This window comes from Lineus longissimus, chromosome 3 (assembly GCF_910592395.1).
Source record: "Lineus longissimus chromosome 3, tnLinLong1.2, whole genome shotgun sequence".
Lineage (NCBI taxonomy): Eukaryota > Metazoa > Nemertea > Pilidiophora > Heteronemertea > Lineidae > Lineus > Lineus longissimus.
Genome location: NC_088310.1, coordinates 261,028 through 279,845, shown reverse-complemented (window position 1 = coordinate 279,845; position 18,818 = coordinate 261,028). Strand labels below are relative to the sequence as shown.

Below are 18,818 nucleotides of genomic sequence, written 5' to 3'. Positions count from 1 at the left end.
GCACTACTTTTCTACTTTGATCAAATAATGATAAAAGCTTGTCTTGGGCATGATGAACATGAGAGATATCAAATAAATATAAGCCTGGGCCTATTTCATATGATAAATAGGTCATTACCCTAAATAATGAATGGTCACAAAGCGAAGCTACGACCTACAATACCCATCAATATCCGACAACGATGAATTGACAATAGGCATTGAAAATGGATAAATGAGATATTTCTATTGATCATGTCCACTGCGCCACCAAAGCCTCGTTTTAGACGTCGTTTCGTTGTGATCTCTTCAATCATCGTTGAACCCAGGAAAGTGTTTGAAGGAAGGTAGCAAGACCCCTAAGAAAAAATGGTGAGTAATATAATGATTATGGTAATAGTATTTTGTAGTAATCTTAAAAACGGTGTCAGATCAAAGACAAAATTATTTCCTTTCTGACGGGTGATTACAATACGCTGTTACCGCTGATGCCTACCTGAATAATTACAAAAGTAATCACCACGATTAGTTATGCATGAGCGAAATTGCTGTGTTAGATAAAAAAAGTTGTTTGGTCGCATTTGTATCGTCCGTCAACTTGACACTGGTATATGGGGAACAACCAAACACGTTACATCACATATTTCGTCCACCTATGCATACCACGTTATAATTGCGCTTGATGTCCAAGTCCTCATATCATTCCTTTGTCTTTGCAGAGTGATCAACTAACCGAAGAACAGATCGCAGGTAATGTTTTTTCTGGCAACCTTAAACTAAAAGTACATACAAACAACTTGTGGTACTTCTTCCGGTGACACTACCAACTAACAGAGCAACAGACTGGCGGAGTTTATGATGAGGCTAGTATTAGAAATCCTTCCCGACCGAGTGCCATCTACGCTCCACTGACAATAACCGATCTCATACACATTTTCAACCGAGCTATCTTGCGACATATCAGCGAAGGCGAGGTTACATCAGTTATCATTAGTATTACATCCTTGCCCAAGGGGAAATGTAAATTTGATGGCCCATGTTTGCTTTCCCAATTCAGAATTCAAGGAGGCTTTCTCCTTATTCGACAAGGATGGCGACGGCTGCATCACCACGAAAGAGTTGGGTACCGTCATGAGATCTTTGGGACAGAATCCTACTGAAGCCGAGCTGCAGGACATGATCAACGAGGTCGATGCTGATGGTAGGTAGCCTACGTGGTGACTGATCTGCCTGGTTATATCGCCAAAGTCTGAAAGAGATAGCCAAAATAAGAAGGCTGCCGTATAGGGACTCTCTGGAACACTGCATAAGAAAAGCAACTTCGCCAAAGAAGGGGTAGGACGTATAATGTTTCAAACATTGTATGTGTTAGTGGCATGCGTTCAGGCGATTATCACTTTTGCTTTATTTTCAATTATGCTGACGGAAGTTCTGCCATCTTCTACAGGTAACGGAACGATTGATTTCGCCGAGTTTCTCACGATGATGGCCAGGAAGATGAAAGAATCAGATTCAGAAGAGGAAATCAAGGAAGCGTTCCGAGTGTTCGACAAGGACGGCAATGGTTTCATCAGCGCGGCCGAGTTACGGCACGTCATGACCAACCTCGGCGAGAAACTGACTGATGATGAAGTGGATGAGATGATCAGGGAGGCTGACATTGATGGAGATGGACAGGTTAATTATGAAGGTGCGTGACTATCATATGCTCGGTGTCTTTGGTCGACTGGGTTCTGCCAAGACCCTCTACAATGTTTTTTTTACCTCTAACTGATACTTGATTCAGTTGCCTGTGGTCGCACACTGTGGCATAACTCATCCTAACTTACGTGTAGTTTTGCTAGTGAATTTCTTGTAGCTATATGTTTCATTGCTTTTCAGAATTCGTGAAGATGATGGGCAATAATTAAACCTTCCCAAGGACCCTGTGATGCCATGCATAAGCACAATCTCTGCGTCGATACAACTCGCTATTATATGACGAACAATCGAAAAAGGTCGATCTGGACAGAAGTCGTTTCTGCCACGATTTGCACTCTAGCCAAAGGAATAATGTTGCGTGTCGCTATCTTCAATCCAATATATAGTAGAACTATAACAAAGGCAATTACTTGGACCAACTATCAGAAGGTAGAAATTGATCAACAAGTTGCAAAACGCGGCGAGAAACGCTCAAGTAACGGGCCTTAAGAGTAAGACGAGAGAACGAAAACCAGAAGGAGCTCACAAATAACTCAGAACTTTGGTTTTTGATCAAACTTCTGAGAGCCCTTCATTTTAGCTTTATCTTTGAATCTGTAGCATATGCCTCGTAACGTTCTCTTCTCTGCAATGGGATAATGTCAAGTCATACTATTTCACTTTCGAATAGAAAACATATCACAGAAAATAAAGTGTTGTGTTATTACTTCATTCTTTGTCGTTCACTGTTAATGCTGTGTGCATCTGCGGGTATCGTTGATATCGTGAAGTTGTCTTATCCCGGCACGCATCTTGGTTGTCAATGTATGTCGATGTCTTCCCTGATACGTCAGTATCAAAAAAGCATCCCCATCCACACCAGCACCACCAAAAACTGCTGAACTGGGGCCGTATACGTGTTTTTGTTGATGGGAACTTGTCTACGGGACAGGACTTCCTTCCACACTGGCCGTTGCGTGAGTTATTCACAATTTTAGAACTTTAAGGATACCAGTTTTTCATTCACTGGCATGGCACTGCATTGGCCTATCATATCAAACTGAAAAGAAAATCTTCGCCATGAATAGCTGTATTGCAGGAAAATGAGAAATCAAAGCATTCTATCATTCCTTTGTGAGGAGCTGGTAAACCGTAGGCCTGATCTTTGATAAAAGACACTGTTCCCCAGCCTTTCATATTGATATGTCGAGAAGGATCTCAACAAGATAGTGATATTGTTGCTATTGATAAAGGTAGGAGATACACATAATGAAAGAAGTTATGGACATATTGCACCAGTTGAGCCTCGTTTCGAAAATTTCACACGCAATTATTATTCAGTCAAATTGATACTGAAATATTCGTCTCAAAGAGTTGTGTTCAACTGACCCTGCATACAAAACTAGTGCGGAGCTCTGTGAGGATCAACATACGCCGGATATATAACTTGCACTATAAACATGGTAAGATATGATTTCATCTCACTTTCAAACATGTCAAAATAGGTATTGGCTGACCTCTTGTCACTAAACTGTATTAATGTGATCACAAATAGTAATGTCACACAGTCTGTGTAGCCGTTGTCATGGTTGGTCGGCTATAGTTGACACTATGACAGAGGATTGTTGAGGTCTACTCTGCGGGTTATCTAGTACAGTACAACACCACTATGATTTGGTAAACGTGACCTGGTCTCACTCCTGAGTTTAACTGGGTACATTTGGCCAGAACGATATGAAAAACACTTTACTACAACATGAAATCAAAAGTCAGAATTAGTTAGAGATAGTCTATTATTGCCAGGGCTAAGAGTGACTAATTGAGATGGGCGTGTCACACACTAAATCATTCATATTTTTTATTATCATGTTTTTTGTTTCATTTTGTTGTTTTGCAGCAACAACAACAAGAAGATCAACAACTGTCTGAGGAACAGATTGCAGGTACGTTGATGTCTTAGTCCAGGGTTTTATTGTCAGACTAAACGCTGTAACAGATGTAAGCCAACCATACACATCCAGCGAAGACAGGTCAAATCATAGGTAACAACCTGACAAATACAAAAGGAGAAATAGTTAGTGTCAGAAGTTTCAAGCCACTTGGGAAAAGGAATAACAAATGAAATTCTTGATTGATTAGTTGCGACTGAATGTTTCCTTTTAAATGCCTTATTGACGAAGTGAATAATTAGACCAATGACCTCATTATCATATTGAATATTGGACAAAATCAAGATGGAAAGTTCAAGCAGACAAAATCTGTGCTCTATTCAGGTTAATGCAATGGTTTCTTTACTTCAGAGTTCAAAGAGGCGTTTTCTCTCTTCGATAAAGACGGCAATGGCAGTATCACCACGAAGGAGTTGGGTACCGTCATGAGGTCTCTGGGACAGAATCCCACTGAAGCCGAGCTGCAGGACATGATCAACGAGGTGGACGCTGATGGTAAGTGGAACTTCTGTTGGAGATGGTACATTTCCGCTAGAGTACATCATTGAGTGTGTTATGGAATTAAGAACTAATCGCTTTCCTTGTCAGTTCTGAGTGTATCTGGCTGACCAAGAAGGAATAAAACAGTTTCTAATGTTATTAAAACGCAACCTTAATGTGTTTTGCTTATCATTCTAGCCAAAGTTACTTAGTTGAACTCGGTTCAAGTAATGTGCCATGTTCTTCTCCTGTAGGCAGCGGGTCGATAGAGTTTCCCGAGTTTCTCACCATGATGGCCAGAAAGATGAAGGATGCCGATTCAGAAGAGGAAATCAAGGAAGCGTTCCGAGTGTTCGACAAGGACGGCAATGGTTTCATCAGCGCGGCCGAGTTACGGCACGTCATGACCAACCTCGGCGAGAAACTGACTGATGAGGAAGTGGATGAGATGATCAGGGAGGCTGACATTGATGGAGATGGACAGGTTAATTATGAAGGTGCGTGACTATTATATGCTCGGTCTTTTAAACCATTTGAAACAAATCATATTTATAGAGGAGCCACATGACCCATTTGTTAGTGCGGCTTGTTCCAATATCAATCGGGTTCGAGTTTGAGTCTGGGCGAGAGCCTGGAATGAGTTTCTTCAGATGTACCAATGGGGGTTCAAAGAACTGAACTTCCTGGCTCTCCACAACCAAAACAATGTCATAAAACATTCAAGAGAGTCTGTCGGGTGCGACTAAAAGCCGTGGTCTCTTGAAACCGGGTGTCTCTTCCTGGCAAAACAAAAGTGTATCCTACAAAGTGTGACTTACAAAGCTCCTGCAGCAAATGTGGGTAAGAGGCCCTAAATGACTGATTGATCGATTACAAGACTAGCACCGACCATCAAGACCAACTTTATTTAAAACAGCCAGCAAAAACGTTCCAGTTAGACTGATTAATACGATGATCGATTGAGTTTTTTTTTTGTTATTTCAGAGTTTGTTAAGATGATGACAAGCAAGTAAAAGACAAGGATATCGAATCAACGGTAGAAAAGTATGAACTCATGCATATACTGCACCAGTCGGGACAAGTTTCAAAGTTGTCTCAAACAATGTTAATTGGAAAGTCATGCCAGCTACTATCTTATATTCCTGGAACCGTTTTTTTAAGAAAAAAGATGTTCTCAACAAATGTTTCTTAACATTAACAGAGGCAGGTTATAACCTATCATATGTGAAATCATACAGTATCCTTCGGAAATATCTTGTTTGTTGCTCACTGTGTCAGTTTTTCTACGACATATTTTATAGTTATGATATGAAATTGTAGAATAAAGTGGAAAATACCATGCTATTACTTTGTCAACTATTGATTTGGCTTCACTTTCTATTGCAACCAACTGGAATAGGCTGTGTTCGGATTCATGCAAAGCCCCAATACGTGTGCCTATGGGATCACAAGGCAGACGACCCTCTTTCCCGCAAACTGGAAGAGTCAGTGCTGCAAACAATACGAGGTTCATGAGAATAATGTAACGGTGATGCACTACTGCGAGACCATGCACTCGACTCATGCAATGTCTTGTTAACTGTTGACTGTTGACAGGCAAAATATGTCACCAACACTTGCTATAAGAACCAGTCGGAATCACGTGTGTGTACGATTTGCTCGGATGACACCTATGGCTCTATTTCACATGTAAATCTATGTGGGTCGGATATTGAAAAAAGATACCTGAACTCATAGGCGTGATATTTGGGCATAAAAAAGGGTCATGCACCATTCAATTCGTGGAGAACAGTAACAGCATGATTCGATATGGTGGTATTCTTGTCATTGATAAAGCAAGATAATTGTTACCATACGTGATGAAAAGAGTTAGGTGGCTTACTATGATATGCCACAGAGTTAACAGACATTCTGCACCAGACGGGCCTCGTTTCTAAAATCATACACAATAATAAGCTAGCACTGTGACGATTCTCCCGAGATTTATTTGAACGAATAGGCCTAGGAGATACCAGCAATAACTATGGCAGAGCAGGTAAGATGATTGATAGCCTCTTATCATTATCGAATGTACTGTACGTAGACTCCAGATACCTGTCGTTTCCAGCTAGCAGCTTTTTTGTTTTGGATTGACACTAAATTTATCGCCATCATCGTCACTTTCACACAGTAAATCCCCCAATGCGACATGGTAAAATGAATTAATCGTCAATCTGATTCATCAGGGGCTTTTAGTTCCGTCGTGTTCAGGCATAGGCCTACCATCAAAGATCAATCTACCGCTGAATCCTAACAATGTCTGTTTTCTTATTGTAGCTTACTAGAGAGCAAATCAGCGGTAAGTAGTGTAGAAGCAGTCCGATAGCTTGATTCATCATTTGTGCCAAGCCGCATTCATATAGAGAGATATACTATGATAGAGAACATGTCGGTCCCAATGTTGCCCTCGACCTCAGGCAACTGAATCAAGTCAGTAAGTGGCTAAACGATTGTAAAATGTCACTGAAGGCTTGAGGTAGAAAAGGGAAAAGGAATCAGAGGTCCCGTAAGGGTCCGAAAGGTAAGGAACTTCAGCGTTTTTATCAGTTCACAAGTTCGCCCCCATGTACATCAAAGCACTACACAGTGTACAGGGGGCGAACTTGTGAAGTGGAAGTTTCCTACCTTTCGGTCTCTTCGAGACGTCTTTGGAATTCATGCTCCCTCTTTGGCCTGAACCACAATGTTTTGACTACTTACTAACACTTGATTCAGTGGGCAGTACATCGAAAGAGAGTGTGTCACTATTTGATTGAAAGATTGACAGAGACAGACCCTCAATGATATACATGTATACGTTCAACAGCGTACAAGGAGTGCTTCTCGATCTTCGACAAGAATGGCGATGGTAAGATAACAACGGATGAGCTGGGAACAGTGATGAGGTCGCTGGGTCAGAATCCAACACAAGGCCAGTTAAGTGACATGCTCAAAGAAGTGGATAAGGATGGTGAGTAGGCCTACATGTGGTCCTCTGCTATCTGGTTAGTGTTAATGATAGCCATGATATCTGCAAGAACAGCTATAGGAGGCACTCAAGGTTCACATGAAGCAATATAATGGCGTTGGCAAAAGCAACCTCTCCCCTTATAACCTTCATTCCAACTGGTTGGCGGACTCGATTCAACAACACCGAGGAATGGAATCATATACGACACCTGAAGACATAACACCCTTGACACGGCATATTTCACAGTTTAAAGATAAAATAAGAAACCTTTCCCTTCAGGAAGCGGTGGTATTGACATTGATGAGTTCCTTAAAATGATGGCCAATACGATAGCAAAGGGTGCCGACACCGCAGAGGATCTGAAAAATGCATTCCGGGTGTTTGACAAGGACGGCAATGGCTTCATCAGCGCGGCCGAGTTGAAGCACGTCATGTGCAACCTCGGCGAGAAACTGACTGATGAGGAGGCGCAGGAGATGATCCAACTGGCTGACGTTGATAAAGATGGCCAGGTCAACTATGAAGGTATGATTACAGAGGAATAATCTCAACAAGAAGCATTGTCATAATTCCATCGAGTTGACCAGGTCTCTCGCTGTTGCCGAGTGAAGCACCCATCCAACACCTAACATTACAACCGTGGTCATTGTTTTAGCGTACGTTCACACATTTTTCTTTTGTTTCAGAATTCTCCAAAATGATGAACGTAAAATAACGTGAGAAAAGACTCTTTCAATGAGAATTGCTTACAAAGTTTGGATTAAAAGACCAATATTCGACTCACTGACAGCTTTAAACGATTTGTTTATCGGTCGAATTTTTCTCCTTTGTCTCATCAGTAATCACTGTCTTTTTGACGACTCAGCATTTCGTAATTATCGTGTACCTTGAATATTTCGAGAGATACATTCAATAGCAATGATACTACATGATATATGAGATAAACAAACAATTTCAGCATGCTCATTTTCTGATAAAGGACTGCTCCACAAGAACAAATAGGTCTACTGACTGTCTGCTGACTGTGCACTTTACATCTGCTCGACAGTCTCTTGAATGTTTCCCATCCTTTACAAGGTATCCGAGTGAGAACTTGGACACGTGGCACCCCGTGTGTCATCTTTAGTCCATTTGTAAACGTAATGACTAATGTCGTTTGGGGCTACGGGGCGCAATCCACTAGTTGAATTTATTTCATGTTTTCATCAAAACTTCAACGAAGCCATCAACGTAGCAATAAATATCAACACAAGTTCTCCATACATATGCAGAGGACTATAGACCTTGCAATTGTCTCTCCCTTGATTGTTCCAAGACGTCTACGAGTCTCTGAGTGGGTCTGCCTCCTGTCTCCAGCGACTCGAAGAGTCTCTCAGTGGGCTTGCCTCCTGTCTCCAGCGACTCGAAGAGTCTCTCAGTGGGTCTGCCTCCTGTCTCCAGCGACTCGAAGAGTCTCTCAGTGGGTCTGCCTCCTGTCTCCAGCGACTCGAAGAGTCTCTCAGTGGGCTTGCCTCCTGACTCCAGCGACTCCAGGAGTCTCTCAGTGGGTCTGCCTCCTGTCTCCAGCGACTCCAGGAGTCTCTGAGTGGGTCTGCCTCCTGACTCCAGCGACTCCAGGAGTCTCTGAGTGGGTCTGCCTCCTGACTCCAGAGACTCCAGGAGTCTCTCAGTGGGTCTGCCTCCTGACTCCAGCGACTCCAAGAGTCTCTGAGTGGGTCTGCCTCCTGTCTCCAGCGACTCCAGGAGTCTCTCAGTGGGTCTGCCTCCTGTCTCCAGCGACTCAAAGAGTCTCTCAGTGGGCTTGCCTCCTGTCTCCAGCGACTCCAGGAGTCTCTGAGTGGGTCTGCCTCCTGACTCCAGCGACTCCAGGAGTCTCTGAGTGGGTCTGCCTCCTGACTCCAGCGACTCCAGGAGTCTCTCAGTGGGTCTGCCTCCTGACTCCAGCGACTCCAGGAGTCTCTCAGTGGGTCTGCCTCCTGATTCCAGAGACTCCAGGAGTCTCTCAGTGGGTCTGCCTCCTGATTCCAGAGACTCCAGGAGTCTCTCAGTGGGTCTGCCTCCTGACTCCAGCGACTCCAGGAGTCTCTGAGTGGGTCTGCCTCCTGTCTCAAGCGACTCCAGGAGTCTCTGAGTGGGTCTGGCTCCTGACTCCAGCGACTCCAAGAGTCTCTGAGTGGGTCTGCCTCCTGTCTCAAGCGACTCCAGGAGTCTCTGAGTGGGTCTGCCTCCTGTCTCCAGCGACTCCAGGAGTCTCTGAGTGGGTCTGCCTCCTGACTCCAGCGACTCCAAGAGTCTCTGAGTGGGTCTGCCTCCTGTCTCAAGCGACTCCAGGAGTCTCTAAGTGGGTCTGCCTCCTGTCTCCAGCGACTCCAGGAGTCTCTGAGTGGGTCTGCCTCCTGACTCCAGCGACTCCAAGAGTCTCTCAGTGGGTCTGCCTCCTGACTCCAGCGACTCCAGGAGTCTCTGAGTGGGTCTGCCTCCTGACTCCAGCGACTCCAAGAGTCTCTGAGTGGGTCTGCCTCCTGACTCCAGCGACTCCAGGAGTCTCTGAGTGGGTCTGCCTCCTGACTCCAGCGACTCCAGGAGTCTCTGAATGGGTCTGCCTCCTGACTCCAGCGACTCCGGGAGTCTCTCGGTGGGTCTGCCTCCTGTCTCTAGCGACTCCAGGAGTCTCGAGGCGTCTGCATTGTGCCCGCGTATCTCATGCTCATCACGGTAACATTTACGGTGATGAAGATGTCCCCAATGCATCTTCCTTGATGATTCAAGGTTCAAGCGATCTCAAATTGATAGCTTTTGTGGTCAACGAACCATAGGAGTAGACTTAATGTCCCATTCCTCCTGATTTATCGTTCTGAACATATCGAAGCCTTTCAAATCACAACAAACGCACTGAATAGGTAACAATAAAAACCTACTCACAAGTAGTTCATACACAGGCCTGTAGTACTATAGAACTTGTCAGCATTGGAATACTGTTTTGAAGATAGTAAATATCAAAAGATCAGATGAGTCGTGTGGCATATCACACTGAATTGCCCAAAACTGGCCTCGCTTTCAAGTCAAAACAAACTCCATCCGTGTTGCCTGGTACTATGGTCGGATGAGCTCGAGTGACAGAAAACAAGGCTCAGGTATTGCGCTTCGCAGATAGCTTCAAGATTCGCCGTCGAAAATGGCAGAACAGCAGACACTGGGACAAGTAAGTAGTTTAGGTATTAGCCAGGTTTGTCTTTGACCCAGTTTTTTATACAAATTGTGTGTTGACTTCCACAGACTAACATGAAATATCAACAACAATGGTTCATGATTTAACACAGTGATATATCGATAGAGTGCACCACTTCACCTAAAGGTACCATTTTCATACCAAGGCACCTTTGAATACCACTTAAGAGTGAAAAGGTCTATCATCCTATTTCAACGCTGTTTACCGTGAAATGGGGAAAATGTGTAATATCATCTGGCAGCAATGCGCCAGCTGTCAGTTTCAGACAATCACATGAAAAGTCCCATGAATAGTACAAACTTCTTCCACTCGAATACGAGTTCGTGGTCAGCCTCTGACATTGTCAATTTCCCGTATTTCAGGATGCAGAGCAAATAGCAGGTACGTAGAGGAGTTGTTAGTTTCTTTTGGTAAGGCTGGACACATCTGCAGTCGAGGACAATGTTACACAACAGATACGGCGAAATTAGCAAGTGAAGGTTTACCACTAAATAATGATTCTATCAAAGTGAAGCACTGTTTCGGCAGCTCCGGATAGTCATTCTTCGAGATAGTCCGTGGAGCGTTTTGGTGCAGTCGTGGTCAAGAGAAAAGCAGATGCCACAGAGCTTCAATGACACTGGGATGTATATGTGATGATGTACGGATCTGGACGGAAACATCACACATCGCTAAACTGGGTCGCTGTTCACAATCTTTTTCAGAGTATAGAGAGGCCTTCAACTTCTTTGACAAGGATGGCAATGGTCACATAACATGCAGCGAGCTTGGTACTGTGATGCGCTCTCTCGGACAGAATCCAACAAAGGAGGATTTGAGGAAAATTATCAGCGAGGTGGATGTTAATGGTAGGTTGATTTTTGGATCTGTAACTCGACAACATGCACAAACATACGTTTGAGCGATGCAGTACCTCACTAGCTAAGCTGATGGCTTTTACTAGACCATGGTCGGCGTAAGGTAAGATTTCATTTTCAAATTACTTGCAGGTAGTACAACCATAGAATTCGATGAATTCTGCCACATGATGAACAAGCAAAAACTAAAATGTCCGCATCCAGGGGAGGACCTAAAGATGGCTTTCAAAGTGTTCGACAAGGACGGCAATGGTTTTATTAGTTTCGAAGAGCTGAAACACGTCATGACCCAGCTCGGCGAGAAATTGACCGATGAGGAAGTTCAAGAGATGATCAGGGAAGCTGACATTGATGGAGATGGACGTATTGATATTACAGGTAATTCTCAGTCACGAATACTAGGAATTCTAGCCGTTTATTAGAGTGTTGCTGGTTATAACGGATATACAGTGGAACCCCGGTAACACGACCACTCATGGGACCGAGGTTGAATGGTTGCGTGAAGTTGCAAACGCAGGGACAAAATGCAGGATTAAGTTTTCCCGCCAAAATTGTTAAACTTTTAATGAGTTAAGTTAATAAAAAAATTTCATCCTTCTGGGTTGAATTTTTTCATCAGCTCAAATTCTGAAAAATTTTCAAAGCCAAACTTTTTTGGAGATGATGATGTTTCTTCATTTGGAGCAGAAAAAAACAAGTGAAAAAAGTATTTGGACTTAGATATTTTTCACAAGTTCAAAATTCTGAAAGATTTTCAAAGCCAAAAAATGTTTGGGGTTGATGATGTTTCTTCATTTTGAGCAGAAAAAAAACAAGTGAAAAAATATTTGGACTCAGAAATTTGTTCATCCTTCAGAGTTGAATTTTTTCATAAGTTCAAAATTCTGAAAGATTTTCAAAGCCAAGAGTACAGCAATCGCACTTAACAGAATCAGATACATGGCAGGCTTGGCGCGCTAACGCCGTCGTCCATTAACAATAGGCCTACGAAGCAAGCTGAAATAACCAATTTAACCAAAGAGTTTTGAATTTGGTTTTTTCCGTTTTCAGAATTTGTTGAAATGATAAACGGCTAATGAAAGTGTGAGGCAGTCGAGGAAGTGCTTACCCTACCGCCACTGGGAATGGACAATTCATATCTCCAAAATGAAAAAAAAAGATTTTCAGAAAACGTTCACAGAACGTCGTATTGACCTGTATATAAAACAGAATAATTGGACGTGAACATTTCAAGACATAAAAATGATGATATTTTTCTTGATATTATGTAATCGTGTTGTTCTCATAATGTTTTAGTCGAAATTATCATTTCGGCTAAAAATCGTTTAAAAAACATGTTAGAGCAATTATACAATGTCTACACAGGCAAAATTTTCCGTTACATGTTTTTCACATCCTTTTATCAATTTCTTCCAACACCTCTTCTATTTGTGCCAAAGAACTACAGTCTGGTGCAATAAACATATGTGTGTACATCGCATAGCTACTGATGACACAAAGGTAATTGTCAATCAAGTCTTGTCGGCAAACTATCATAAACAAGATAGGCGCCATTCTTGACTTCACACTTAGCTTTCATTCTTGATGTTTTTAATGAAATGATAATCGCTTTATGGAGACGTTCATGCGTATCCTTTTTTTGGCACGGTTCTAAATGCGCCAAGCCGGCCTCGATTTCGCAAACTTCCTTGTTGTCAGTTACCTGAGTATGATATTATTTATACCAACAAACACACTTGAAATATCATACAGCACGAGGAAACTCTCTGCCAGATAACCCACTGAGGCTCCCTAAGTGCTTAAAACAATGGCGGACGAGGTAAGTTTTTTTTCTAATTTCCCAAATGCTCTTTCAAGCATACTACTTGCCGGCGACAGAAGACAATGGTGAAAGTCCTTGCACCTTTGATTACATCATGTCGCTGTTAAGTAAGTACGATGGCTGCTACACATCCATTTCCTCGACTGGGCGTAGTAGGCCTATCAAAATGCCAGACAGACACTTTTCACCTAAAGGACAGACAAGCATGGCCCCAAGATTGACTTGAAAGATTAACCTGGAGTCAGAACAAAATCGGCACAAACTACATCATGACATGCAAGTATATGTAGCTATTAGCCAACGTAGCTATCATCGATTTGTTCCTTTGCTAGCTATCATCACTAACATGTCACTTATTTTCTATTCTAACAGGAAATCCAAGCCGCTGCAGGTAGGTTTTTTCTCTCCTAAAGAAGGAATGGATATATCCCTGGAATTTTGAACAATAAGTTATGACGAATTCAAAACATGAGTGTATTGAAACTCCACTTACCCGAAATCTTTGTCTTGATTCTGTCAGAATGGGTCCCGATCCGATCGGTTTATCGTATTGCAAGTTTACGAATTCTCGATACGAAGTCGCGATATGAATATAAATGCACAGGTTCAATGAGACGGTACCTCATTGTACATTTCCAGAGTACAGAAAGGCCTTTAATCTGTTCGACCTGGACCACAATGGCCGGATCACCGTCTCCGAGCTCGGCACGGTGATGCGCATGCTGGGCCAGAACCCGACGGAAAATGATCTCGAGGACATGATAGTAGAACACGACCTTGATGGCAAGTAGTGGTACTTTCATGTAGGCCGTGTTAAATATAATGTGACGACATGTCGTCGTATACTGCACTACTACTGCGGTGTTACGTGCTGACCTCAGCCAGGCTCGACTGCCCTGCACCGCGGCCGCGCTACAACCCAAATCATGATAGTCACAACATGGCAAGCACTGTGGCCATGCTACACTTGTTACTGGTATATTCCTGGAAAGAATCATCATCATGTGGTTCAGCTGCCAGGGTCTTCTGAGTACGAAGGCTCCATAAGCTACTAGGTCTTATCCGGGAACTTGGTTTTCTTACTCTCATTTCGAAAAACGAAGTGGATTAGAAGATATCTGAACCTACGATTTTGCAGTGGTTTTCTCGCACCCCAACCTCAATGACGTGCTTTTCGTAATGTGACGACGGATTTGAAGAGTACTCCTGCGACTACACTCAAGCCATTTCATCAGATGATCCGTGATATATTTATTTGGCCGGTAGAGGTAGCAGTATGTGAGATAGTTCACCACCCCCCCCCCCCCCCCCCGTTTATGTTTCACGATTACGACTTCATATTGCAGGTAATGGCACCATTGAATTCAATGAATTCTCGGTGATGATGGACAAGAGGAAAGAGGAGGTTCCCGACCCACAGCAGCATCTCAGGGACGCCTTCAAGGTGTTTGATAGGAATGGCGACGGGCTGATCAGCGCTGCAGAGCTACGGCACGCCATGACCAACCTCGGCGAGAAACTGACTGATGAGGAAGTGGATGAGATGATCAGGGAGGCTGACATTGATGGCGATAACCATATCAACTATAACGGTAGATATCATATGCGTTTCAGAAACATTTACGACTGATTAGCAACAGTATCAACTCATCAAAATCATCTCCCTGAAATCGCTTCGTAACGGCAAGTTTGAATTCATTTTTGATATTTCATAATATTGAATGACAAAGTAGGATTTGCTGTTCGAGCCTATATGAGGTACCGAAGTCAGTCAGAGATGTGTAGTGGCAGGAAGGCACCGTTGTAGTGATCACAACTGATTTTCCATGTTTTGTTTCAGAGTTCATTGGATCGATGTATCCGGGGGAAGAGACCAGGGATGATGGCTTTGTATAGCGCATGCGCACCTTATTGCATGATGAGACTGAGATAATGGCTGTCATGCTTATTCGTGTAGTCAGCGGTGCTACGGAATTTGGACACTTAGAAGTGACTAGTTATTACTAATGATTGTCAGATGATGATATGTTGATGTGGCTGGGAAATTTCATTTTGTTGAATAGTTAATTTGGGCGCATTTTTGTTCCAAACACTGGAACAGTCATCATTGTGAAGGCTTTATTGATTATACTTCTTCCAATGCCCATGTTTACCTTTTAAAAACACCCTTAAACTGGACTCATTGGTCTTTCTCCAGAAACGAGATACTTATGTAATAAAGAAGTAGAATTTAGCTGTATAGTGTTCGTTTTGTCAATGAACTGCCGAAACACACTGTACATGTAGACTTCAAAGAAACATCGCCCTCAGGGGGGGCCGAAGACTTGGGATCGGGACTGTTTATTCGGATATTCTGCTTTCTTTCCCATTTACCCCTGAGCATAATCAAAGCGAGGATGTTCGCTACCTGGTGCGGCGTGGGGTATGTTCTGGTCCTGTTCTATAATAAGTGTGCGACTACCCACGGTGTACCAGAGCTTAGAGTAACATGTTACTCTAAGACCAGAGGGGTACATTGAGAGCAGCACATAAAATGTCCGGAGAGCCGAAATACGGCTGGATCACTGTATGGTCTGGGGTCTCAATAGGGCTTACCCATCAGCTTTAAGAGGTGATGCTTTCCTGGTTATATTCACCAGGACATGCAGGATCTCACGCGTGAATTTAAAATGTTTACTTTCTGAGTTTTGTTTTGCTTCAAAAGCCAAATTTTAGACAACAATTTATAGTTGTGTTCAATAGCACAATAGAAAGCACCCATTCGTTGATATAAAGCAAAAAGTGTAGGAAGTGAACGCTATCCAATTACTTCTCAGTGTTGACCGTTCGAGAATCTGCCAACATTCTCCTGTGTCTTTTGATAGGCCCTACTTTCTTTGACTTGGTTGGCTTGCTGACTATCGACCATTCATCTATGAAAAACCCATAAATCATCTAATCACATCAGATATCACGGGCATTCAACCAATTTAACAAGTATAAACTTAACGATCGTTACTGGCATGTTGCTATTGAATGAAGGATCCGACCATGACGGGATGACCTCTAACAGTACGTGAGGGTTTGTCATCAAGTAAGCCAATTTGATTTATTTCTCACTTTCTACCTCATTGTGACACTGCACCACCTTAGCCTCGTTGTGATAGCTGTCCCCTGGTTGTCAATAATCTTCTTTATCACTATCATTTCGGAGACAAGCGTAAAGGTGTCATCATGTCCAAAGAAGGAGCAGCCGTGAGTATTCTTCTTGATACTCATTCATTATTCAAATGATATACGAATTTTATGGTGTCACTGTACTAAACGTGGAGTGTATATACTTTTCTAACAAAGGTCCAATATATATTATGCTTTACATGTTATAGTGTTCCATGTTGCCATGGTAAAGTGGAATATCTGATGAAGAAAAATGCAAATTTCTTTGTTAGTAATCCACTTGCAAGAGCATGCGACAAGCCACATTCCCGTTAAACCTATAGGATTAGGATTATTCGCAAAGCCCGCGACGCCATCGCGAACCCCTATCCCATTCTTCGAAATCATGATCAGGATGTCAAACAATGAGATAGGAGTTGGTGTGCAGCCAACGACTGACAACCAGATATAGCGTCGTTCGTCAAGGAAACATCGTTGGGGTTTCTGAATTATCGTTAGGGACCATCATATTATGGTACAGCATCGTATAGCCTCTTATTACTAAACCTGAAGACATTTTGACTACAAAACACGACATTGCACGCCTTTCTCACTTTAAATAGGCAGGTGACATATTAGCTCAAAACAGGATGCTATTTGATATAGATGTCATCTATTGTCACTGCTAACCAGTCAGAGGAAATCATGCGTCGAGAGAGTAGTTCATTAGAACCACTATATGCTGCGCTGACCCTTTCAAAGGGGGCTTTACAGCCCGATGATATTGAAAGTGATTTGACCTCAAACTGACATAGACCTGATAAGACTGTCATTTTAAATTTAGAGAATTATTTATGGCGGATGCATAAAGGATTCAGGAGATGACTATATGTGAGCATTAACTTTAACAAAGCTTATGATTTATCTAAAGAACTTTTCATATGCATATTCGAAGCAAAATCAATAATTTGTTTAGAGTTCTACTTTGACAAGTTACGGCCACCTGGTACGTTTCATGTCCCACTTGACTGTAAGGTTTGAGAATGAGCGTGACATACCATAAGCTACTAGAGAGCTTGACTGTAAGGTTTGAGAATGAGCGTGACATACCATAAGCTACTAGAGAGCTTGACTGTAAGGTTTGAGAATGAGCGTGACATACCATAAGCTACTAGAGAGCTTGACTGTAAGGTTTGAGAATGAGCGTGACATACCATAAGCTACTAGAGAGCTTGACTGTAAGGTTTGAGAATGAGCGTGACATACCATAAGCTACTAGAGAGCTTGACTGTAAGGTTTGAGAATGAGCGTGACATACCATAAGCGACTAGAGAGCTTGACTGTAAGGTTTGAGAATGAGCGTGACATACCATAAGCTACTAGAGAGCTTGACTGTAAGGTTTGAGAATGAGCGTGACATACCATAAGCTACTAGAGAGCTTGACTGTAAGGTTTGAGAATGAGCGTGACATACCATAAGCTACTAGAGAGCTTGACTGTAAGGTTTGAGAATGAGCGTGACATACCATAAGCTACTAGAGAGCTTGACTGTAAGGTTTGAGAATGAGCGTGACATACCATAAGCTACTAGAGAGCTTGACTGTAAGGTTTGAGAATGAGCGTGACATACCATAAGCGACTAGAGAGCCTACTGTTTCTTTGACCTTAGATGTGATCATTTATGGAACGATGTTACTCCTTCTTTTGCGTTCGGCATTTTTGAGATGCATGGTAAACAGTCATTCCGTTTTCGGTAACGACGCCTGCTGTCCTAGAGAGTTTCACCACAGAGCCCCAGAGCTCTGTGGTCAAGGAGGTGTCTTTTGGTCAGTTTTCCTCTCTATTTCATAAGGGAGCAGGTACAGATGTTACGCATAGCATGCTAGAACCTGTCTGAAGTGTGTCCCCATTAAGGCAAATATTCGTTTTCAATTTCAGGTGCTGACAGAAGAGCAAAAAGCCGGTAAGCATATTCACAAAGGTGTCTGTAATATAATTACCAAATGATAGCTCATTTTCTTCGGAATGTGGATTTTTGCCCTGGGGAACCGAAAACTCCATCTTGCCAGAGAAAAAGGTCCAATGTTTCTTTCTTACACGATCACTCCGTATTTCCAGTGCGATTTTGGATGAAACAAACTATTCGTGACCTCCCTGCCAAGACATAGATAGCTCGGTATGCAATAAGTTGTTGACGTCACTTGGCAACGTCAGCGCAAATCAACCGGTTAAGAAGAGTTTACTGGTGACACCAAGATATACTGACTCGCACATAACATCGTCTTACCAAGTATAATGTAGGACTTCGATCGTGAACCAGTTAAGCCAACCGGAAAAACTGCACATTTAGACTACTAATTGGGTAAATTTCTCTTGGAATCCTTTGTAGAATTTAAGGAGGCTTTCTCCTTATTCGACAAAGATGGCGATGGCACCATCACCACGAAAGAGTTGGGTACCGTCATGAGATCTCTTGGTCAGAATCCCACAGAGGCTGAACTACAGGACATGATCAACGAGGTGGATATCGATGGTGGGTATTATTGAACGATGACCAAGTTGTGTTTGAGTGAGAGCACGTCAGAATACTCGAAACTAACCCGAGTCACTTCACAAAGCAAGCATACCGGTAGATTTTGTTCACCACCTTTCAAGTTCCATTTTCAAATGCATTTATTATTGGCCAATCGGAACCCTC

At 42.7% G+C, this 18,818-nt stretch overlaps 4 protein-coding genes across 5 annotated transcripts; all 4 read left to right on the top strand.

Annotated features, from left to right (window-relative positions):
• Positions 1-233: 233 nt before the first annotated feature.
• On the top strand, positions 234-2,386 carry LOC135485159 (calmodulin-A-like). The gene is made up of 5 exons (XM_064766934.1): positions 234-351; positions 699-729; positions 1,037-1,180; positions 1,427-1,669; positions 1,861-2,386. The coding sequence occupies exons 1-5, from the start codon at positions 349-351 to the stop codon at positions 1,887-1,889; spliced, it is 450 nt and encodes a 149-aa protein (XP_064623004.1). The 5' UTR covers positions 234-348; the 3' UTR covers positions 1,890-2,386.
• Positions 2,387-2,965: 579 nt separating this feature from the next.
• Positions 2,966-5,444, top strand: LOC135485155 (calmodulin-A-like). Its single transcript, XM_064766929.1, has 5 exons — positions 2,966-3,122; positions 3,557-3,602; positions 3,960-4,103; positions 4,343-4,585; positions 5,073-5,444. Exons 1-5 carry the CDS (start codon positions 3,120-3,122, stop codon positions 5,099-5,101), a joined length of 465 nt encoding a protein of 154 aa, XP_064622999.1. The 5' UTR covers positions 2,966-3,119; the 3' UTR covers positions 5,102-5,444.
• Positions 5,445-10,076: 4,632 nt separating this feature from the next.
• Positions 10,077-12,544, top strand: LOC135485156 (calmodulin-A-like). The gene is made up of 5 exons (XM_064766930.1): positions 10,077-10,279; positions 10,669-10,687; positions 11,011-11,158; positions 11,300-11,541; positions 12,214-12,544. The coding sequence occupies exons 1-5, from the start codon at positions 10,253-10,255 to the stop codon at positions 12,237-12,239; spliced, it is 462 nt and encodes a 153-aa protein (XP_064623000.1). The 5' UTR covers positions 10,077-10,252; the 3' UTR covers positions 12,240-12,544.
• Positions 12,545-12,955: 411 nt separating this feature from the next.
• On the top strand, positions 12,956-15,224 carry LOC135485153 (neo-calmodulin-like). Of its 2 annotated transcripts, XM_064766927.1 has the most exons (5): positions 12,956-12,982; positions 13,358-13,376; positions 13,625-13,768; positions 14,332-14,577; positions 14,826-15,224. In XM_064766927.1, the coding sequence occupies exons 1-5, from the start codon at positions 12,971-12,973 to the stop codon at positions 14,879-14,881; spliced, it is 477 nt and encodes a 158-aa protein (XP_064622997.1). In that variant the 5' UTR covers positions 12,956-12,970; the 3' UTR covers positions 14,882-15,224. The 2 variants fall into 2 exon arrangements, with proteins under 2 accessions (XP_064622997.1, XP_064622996.1); XM_064766926.1 differs by lacking the exons at positions 12,956-12,982; positions 13,358-13,376 and having other exon boundaries at positions 13,475-13,768.
• The last annotated feature ends 3,594 nt before the right edge of the window (positions 15,225-18,818 follow it).